At 37.3% G+C, this 8214-nt stretch overlaps 1 protein-coding gene across 1 annotated transcript; it reads left to right on the top strand.

Annotated features, from left to right (window-relative positions):
* Positions 1 to 6402: 6402 nt before the first annotated feature.
* Positions 6403 to 7053, top strand: LOC135118249 (craniofacial development protein 2-like). The gene has a single exon (XM_064039578.1). The coding sequence runs from the start codon at positions 6403 to 6405 to the stop codon at positions 7051 to 7053; it is 651 nt and encodes a 216-aa protein (XP_063895648.1).
* Positions 7054 to 8214: the final 1161 nt, after the last annotated feature.

Below are 8214 nucleotides of genomic sequence, written 5' to 3' on the forward strand. Positions count from 1 at the left end.
TACACAAAGTGATTCTCTTTTTATACCTACATATGTAGTAATGTGTAAATTGTTATTTTAAGAAGAAGAATACATTGAAAACCGAACCCAACATGAGACGAGGCTAACGCAAACGCTAGGTAGAAGAAGTGATATCTAACGTGAAAATTATTTTTAGAAATCCTCAATTACGGCTTCCTACAGTTTCTGCCAACACACCCTTAATTTTGACGAAAGATGAGAATAAGTGTTACATCATGTTTCATGTGTCATGCTATTCATGTTTTTCGTGCAGTTTTGAGAAAATACGTGCATAGCATTTTAGAAATTATTAACGAACATTTCACAGGGTCCAAGTGCAGTGGGAAATAGCATGTTAAACATAATTTGAGTAGGGTTGATCTAAAAGGACAAATGTTACGTCATTAAGTTTAGTTCAGCAATTTTGTAGCATTTAAGGAGGTCTGGAGGTCAAAACGTAATAATTGCTATCTAGAAGATACTAGAATTAAATAGAATTTTGTTAATTGCCCGTAATAATTATAATTGTTAGCTTTTGTTCAACTTATTTAAGCAATATTCTTAATGTATTTAACTTGCCGTTTTTCCGCGGTTTCACCCGCGTCCCGTGAGAGCGGGATAAAATATACCCTATGTTACATGGGTAGAGACCAGCTTTCAATCGGTTCAGTAGTTTTGGAGCCTTTAGGGTACAAACAAACAAACAAAAGTTTTTTTTTATATTACGAAAATGGGTGTGGGAAAACGACTAGTATTATTTAGAGTCATTTTAACTAGAATAAATGAATGAAAAATAATTCATAAGCAAAACTTGGGTACGTAACTTGTATGAAAAATAAATGGGTACTAGCAAAAAGTACTGACAGCCTGTTAAAAATATTTGACGGGCAATCGTGTTCAATGAATAAAATAAAAAGTGCATGAATAATAAAATATTAATGGATACGCTTTTGTTTAGATTACTCGCGCACTGCAAACTAAACAGTCGATCGACAGTTGACCCGATATTTTTTATTGATTTATGAAAATCTTGTTTCTAATCAAAGTTTTCAGTCGGTCTGATAAATACCAGGAACACGTAATGTGTGTACTACCGTACATGTTTGTTATTTCCATTCATCTTCACCCTGATTCACGAGCCCAACCAAATATCGGCCAACTTAAAGTTCTCAGTTTTATTTTGTTATGTCTTTTTCCATTACTACGTATTGAAAAACAATATTTAAAACCTCGGAACACGAAAATTAACATACCTACCATCTATGGTAATTTTCGTTATAATTTCTTTCAAGTAAATAATAATATACGATAGTAATTAATATACGTATTATTTCATATTCTTTGCTTTAAATATACGCATATTTTTAAAATCGACCATTAGAATAAGCCTCAGCTTCAAGAGCAATCTCAAACAATTTTCCAACATTTGCTTACTGCAAACTCAATCTGCCTTGGTACACAGCATTGATTGATACACCCACCTCATAGTTACTAGTTTCCAAACGCTAAAACAATATATCGTATGCAACTTTCTACCGCTGGGGAAAATCTAATTTTCTTTATTGAATCCTAATTCGTTTGTACGTAGATTGATTTTGTTAAAAACAAATGAAAGTTCCTGGAAGTTTGGCTTCGCGTAGATTATGTTTGCATACCTAGTGTAATAGGACCGTAGGTTTTGCCTGCTATGCAAATTGCAAATAAGATAAAATACAGATCCTGACGGGCATTAACTGCCAGTATTATCAGTATTAACTGGACTATTATAGTCTGGGAGCACGGTTGTGCCAGTAAGTATGACAACCAGTCTTGTCCAAGGGTTATAGGGTTGCCCGGGTAACTGGGTTGAGGAGGTCAGATAGGCAGTCGCTTCTTGTAAAGCACTAGTACCTACTCAACTGCATTTGGTTAGACTGGAAGCCGAACCCAACATATATGATGAGTCTTGTCAAACGTCTGTTTTAATTTTTGATCACCTGTTTAAATTACACTTTTTAAGTCCGATTTCCGTTTTTCTTAAAACAACTATTTACTTTGAAAATGGGAAAATGTTTAAAGAAAACTAATGTTTATTTTTTCGGAGAACTTCAGCCCTAGCAGCACAAACGAAAGCGTATATTTACTACATTCACTACGACAAGTTACAAGTAACACGCTGGAATCAGCATTTCGACACAAAATTAACACACATACATATATTCCATTTGTGGAGTAACATCGCAGATTCTTTGGAGCATAAATATCTGTGACGTCATCTACGGCCATCTTTTGCACGGGCCCGTTCACGTGGAAACTCACTGCGTTGCATATTCTACATGTCGTCTGTCAAGGGGGTGTATTGTGGAAACTGGTCGAGAACCACCCATAACGTAGGTAGTACTTTTGTATCAGTAGGAGCTAGATAATAATTGGTTTATATTTGGTTATAGCAATATTAAGGAGATTCAACAAGTCCCAATGGGGCCCTCCAGAGCCAAAGACTACTGGGGCTGCGGGATTGTTCGAAAGAGTTACCCCGGCCCTGCATAAAGAGCTTAAGGAAGAACATGACAGGTTTTAGTTAGAGTTTGACACTCCTTTACTCTGCTCCCACAGCCGGAGGGGTCATTTAATGATTTCCGATAAAAATAAATATAAACAAAGTTCAATGTCAGTGATCACCTGTATTTTTTCAGTTATATTTTTTTGTGTATTTCCATGGATTCTAATTGATGATTCAGAGTCCTCAGAATAATTACGCAATTGAGGGTTGATGCTATTTCGTGAAACGTATGAGTCACGCTACGGGTGAATTCGAATTCCCAAATTATGATACTGAGTCATTCGATGGATAGTCAAGGCCGCATAATTCGGGAAAGCCCCAATTAAGGACTTGTAGGTTTTATGATGCTGCTTTCTATCAACCCTGTTTATATGAGTTATGGTCCGGGCTGCATAAGGGCTACATTCCTTGTTTTTCTTGAAAAGTTCAATAGTTGCGTTGCTTCACATTTTTCTGATTAAGTATGTATGGTGAATTTTTCAGAAAATTTTATGTCACATTCAAAAGCCAATCGGTATCGGAAAGAGTTTCTGTTAATAGCAAATAGTTATTTTTCACTTCTATAAACAACTTCATAACAACGGCCATGTTTCTATTTAAATTTTCCACCTGAATTTACATGATCACAAGATAATCGTACCTATACGACATGATATCACGTTTACGATATTTATCGAGCACTACCAACATAAGATCCCTTAGAACACGTTATAATTTTTACAACTTTTATGTATGTGCGCTGAAACGATCAAATCTTTTGAAGAATGTTCCGAGCTAAGGTTACCTCGGGCGTCAATGGGTAGATTTTTATAGAGGGGTGTTATCTCCACATGGATTGTCAAACATAATGAGCTCTATAAAAGGATTGAATGGAATCATTATTATATCAGTTTAGTGTAGTTTCTATTGTTGCCGTTTTTCTTTGGGGATTTTATTTTGTACTACGTTTTGCCCTTGACTTTGTCTGTATGCAATAGTTAGTTCGGCCAGTGTTGTCAACTTTTTCTTCAATATTGATAGTGATTTCCCTGCGGGGTTACTCGTTTCGAGGGAACTACTTCTTATATAGCCTTTCTTTATCTCCAAAGTGCAATATATCACTGTCCAAATTTCATCTAAACCGGTTTAGCCATTTTAGTATAAAATATCTGTATTGGAATTTATTGCATGCGTTGGTTTGAAATGCAACGGCAACAAGTTAATTTAACTGATAAACAGACAAGGATAGAATATTATATTAATTTTATTATCGATATCCTAGATTAAAGCTATCTCGATCATTTGTCATCCAGACGGTAACAGAATAATTAGCTACATTTGATAACCGATTACGCTGTTATCAAATACAATTAAATATGCACGCAAAACGCAAATCGGAAAAAAAAACCATTTTAACACATTCATTTGGCGATACCATAAAAATGACCTTCAATCATCATCATCAGCTTTTACCGTCATACCACAAAAACTTTTAAACGTCACTTTAAGACTAGTCTAAAAAAATGTCAGATTATGACGTTGACATATGGTTCATTTTGCAGCCACAATTTTTTTAGACAAGTATAAAACAGACGTTTAAGTTTTTGTAGTAAGGCCATTATTATTTTCCCCATTGCTACTTTCGACCTCTTCTTATTTTGACTTATTAAACTGTAAAAAAATAAAAATTCTCACAAAAAAAGCTCTTCCATAAACCCAAAAATCTAGTTCTCAACTTGTAAACACAGTGTACAAGTTTTGTAGTAATAACATGAAATTCTAGGCAGTTAGCGAGCCCCATAAAGGGTCCAGTGACGTTATGAATTTGTTACTAACGCACGGCGCTGGCTATCGCTTTAAACTTTAACAGGTCCACGCACTAGGCGGGGAGAATGCTGCGTTTTAGCTGATATATATGTATTTTGTAACATTATGTGCGAGTTTTATGTCAGCGTCAATGAGATAAGTTTAGCATGTATCCACAGACTGAGGTGTTCGTCACAGTCATATAGTTTTTGATATTAAGTAAGAAAGCTTAGCTAAAAGCTTTTTTCAAATGAGATTTCAAACTTTTTAATGGTGCATCCAATAACTGTTAACACAAAAGTGTTAATAGAATGTATAACACAATTTTGGATCGTCAAATAAAAACCGAAAAGTTCTCGAATGGTGACCACGACTTAGGAAGACGCAGCGTTTGCAGGCCCCTCAATAGAAGTACGGACGATCTACGTACGGTTGCCCGGAAGCAGTGAATACAGGTTGCTGAAGATCGAGCAAAGTAGCAAACCGTGGAGGAGGCCTCTGTCCAGCAGTGGACGTCTTTCGGCTGACACAACGATGACACGAGAAGTATGTACTTACAAAAAAGCAAACTGTTTCCGTCTCGAATATAAAACGCTTATCAAACTCGCCACGTTTACTTTACCCAGTGGGTTCTTCAAGCCTGGGGCGTCCACTACCCAAGTCCATAATTCAGGTGGCGAGCACATGACTTCTGGATTAGTCGCCCAGAGTCTGGACGACACGACGTAAATGTTTCAGCAACAGGTTCCGCTCAAGTGTTAGTTGTAACAATGTAGTTGTAGTTTATTTTGTTTTATGGTGTGTGAAGTTTTTCGTGTTGTTGTCACAATGATATGTTTTTTGTGTCAACAAATAGGAGCCATCGGTTAAGGATGAGCATTTTGGATAATAACGTTGAATAAAATAATTTTGCCATAAAAAAATGAATGATAATTAAGGATACCAATAGTACCTTCAGTAGATAAAACTGAAGAGTTTGTTTGTGCGGCGACATTTATCCAGATGCATAGAGAAGTTCCCGCGGGACGCGGAGGAAACTACTGGTCAAAGCTTTTAAAGATTTAATGCTCACGTTACTTTTATTAACTTAACGATTTTTTCAGACTCGATCAGATACGATAGTCACTTCTTTAAAAACGTATACATATGTAATTGAAAACCACTTTTTTGGTAAAAAAAAAAAAACTTAACACCACCATTAAATTCAATCAAGCAAAGAAATAAAATATGACTTTATGAGGACACGTTTCAGAAATTTCGTCTAAACCAATTTGCTTACAGACATCCAGAGTAATATCACAGTAGAACTTGTATGTAGTGCCTTAAAGTACTGGAATGCCTTTCAGTGTGGGCCACGAGAGTAGCGGGTGAGCGTACTTAAGTAGTTCGCAAACTATGAGACTACATGTCGTAATGTAGAAATTCTGTGTTTAAATGTTATTAAAGTAAAAGTGTCGGTTTCGTAATTTGTACTGATAAAAATATTATAAAGTCTCAGGAACTGCTGCACCAATTTCACAAATGCTTTCAGTGTTAGATAGCCCAAATATTAAGGAAAGCTTTTTTTTATTTCCCACGGGATGCGAGTAAAACTACTGACGAGCTAGGGGCCGAAAGAGTTTTTAAGAGTTTAAAATCGAACCGGTAGTTTCTAATATTGCGTACAAAACAAATTAACAAATAGACCCTCCAGCTTTATATTATTAGTAGGGTTTATTTTCATGGCCTCACGTACTTAGGCGCATCCCTAGCGATGCTCTTGCACACAATTCTCTATTTTCATATGATAATGTAGGAATAATATGGGAGAAGTTAACTTTGTGATCTCTAAGAAGTTGTAGTATGTATGAATCTATTTAATTTGCAATATAATATAATATTGTATAATAAACATTTCATTAAGGTACCATATGTTAAAAGATTGGTATGTATGTTTAATATTTTAATGTATGTATCCTAAAATACACCAATCCTTAGGTGGTAGGAGAGTGACCACCAACAATTGCATTCCCAAAGAGGGTTGACGTCAGGCAGGCGGCCGGTCGTAAAAACACAATGCCAAATCATATAGCAATATGTCGAATGTTGAAGAGATGAGCGATAGGGCTAGGGCGTACCCCTCAGGCGACGCGCAGGGGCAGCACCCGGCCCCTGTGGGAAGTGGACAAGGGTTTTTGCACCAACCTGGGCGGGTGCAATGTAAGAAGCGAGTCCGGGAAGTAAGATTGAGGTATGCAAGTTGGAATGTAGGAACGATGACTGGAAGAGCCAGAGAGTTAGCGGATGTATTAAAGAGAAGACGAATAAATGTGGCATGTTTGCAAGAGACTAAATGGAAGGGCACGAAAGCTAGAGAAATTGGGGAAGGATACAAGTTTTATTATTGTGGAAGTGATGGGAAAAGGAATGGGGTAGGCATTGTGTTAGATAAGAACTTGAAAGAAAGTGTGATAGATGTAAAGAGAGTGAATGATAGAATAATAGTTGTTAAAATAATGTATGAAAGTTTGATAATAAATGTTATAAGTGTGTATGCTCCTCAAGTCGGTTGTGATGACAGGGTGAAAGAACAATTTTGGACGGATTTCGATGCAGTAATGATGAATGTGCCGACGAATGAACAGGTATTTGTGGGAGGAGACTTTAATGGCCATGTTGGCAGAATGAGAGGAATTATGAAAGAGTGCATGGAGGGTGGGGTTCGGTTGCCAGAACGACGAGGGTGAAGCCCTGCTACAGGCTGCTACTGCGTTTGACCTAGCAGTGGTAAATACGTGGTTTCAAAAGAACACCGAACATCTAATCACCTATAAAAGCGGTCACCACGTGACACAAATAGATTACTTTTTGGTCAGACGCAGTAGTTTAAAGAACATCAAAGACTGCAAGGTGATACCAGGTGAAGCTGTAGTCTCGCAGCACCGACCCCTAATTATGGATGTGATTTTAACTTCCCGGCCAAAAGCCAAGAGAGACGGCCCCCAAAATCAAATGGCATCTGTTGGGGAAGGCTGAGTTGGCCAGGAATTTAGAAAAGTAGTGGTTGATAAGATGATTGAAATGGGAGAAATGAATGAAAAGAATGTGAATGAATGCTGGAGTGGAATGGCGGCGTGTATAAGGAAAGCGGCAAGAAGCATTCTAGGAGAATCAAAAGGGAATGGAGTGATAGAGAAGGAAACTTGGTGGTGGGTGGAAGAAGTGCAGAGTGTATTAAAGGAAAAGAAGATGAAATTCAAGGAATGGCAGCGGACGGAAGACAATGATGATAGTGAAAAGCACGAAAAAGGCTGAATATGATGAATGTAAGAAGAAAGAAAGATTGTGGCTGTTTCAAGGGCAAAAGCGCACGAGAGGATGTAGATAGCCCAGCTGGTCAAAATGACTTTACCGATTGGTTAAATCTAGGAGAAAATGACAAGAGATGTATGCCAGATAAGGTGTGTAAAGAATAGAGACGGAACGGTCCTTTCGAATGATGTGGAGATTAAAGGTAGGTGGAAGGAATATTTTGAAAGACTGATGAATGAAAAATGAGGAGCGGTGTGCTCCATCATAAAGCGGTGAACGAGGGCCTTGTAAGAAATGTATGTGAGGATGAGGTCAGATTAGCAGTGAATGGAATGAAAAATGGAAAAGCGATAGGGCCAGATGGAATACCAGTGGAAGTGTGGAAATTATTAAAGATGGATGGATGGAAATGGCTGGCTTTATTCTTCAATAAGTTGTTGCAAGAGGAAACTATACCAGACGAGTGGTGCAATAGTTTCCTGGTGCCCATTTTTAAGAACAAGGGTGATGTGTTGAATTGCAACAACTATAGAGGAATAAAGCTAATGTCACATAGTATGAAAGTGTGGGAGAAAGTTATTGAAAGGAGGCTGAGA

The sequence above is a fragment of the Helicoverpa armigera genome, chromosome 19 (genome assembly GCF_030705265.1).
Source record: "Helicoverpa armigera isolate CAAS_96S chromosome 19, ASM3070526v1, whole genome shotgun sequence".
Classification (NCBI taxonomy): Eukaryota; Metazoa; Arthropoda; class Insecta; order Lepidoptera; family Noctuidae; genus Helicoverpa; species Helicoverpa armigera.

What these genes read in the sequence shown, in the direction of transcription:
- LOC135118249 (XM_064039578.1), top strand. Translation starts at nt 6,403, where the DNA reads ATGTCGAATGTTGAAGAGATGAGCGATAGGGCTAGGGCGTACCCCTCA.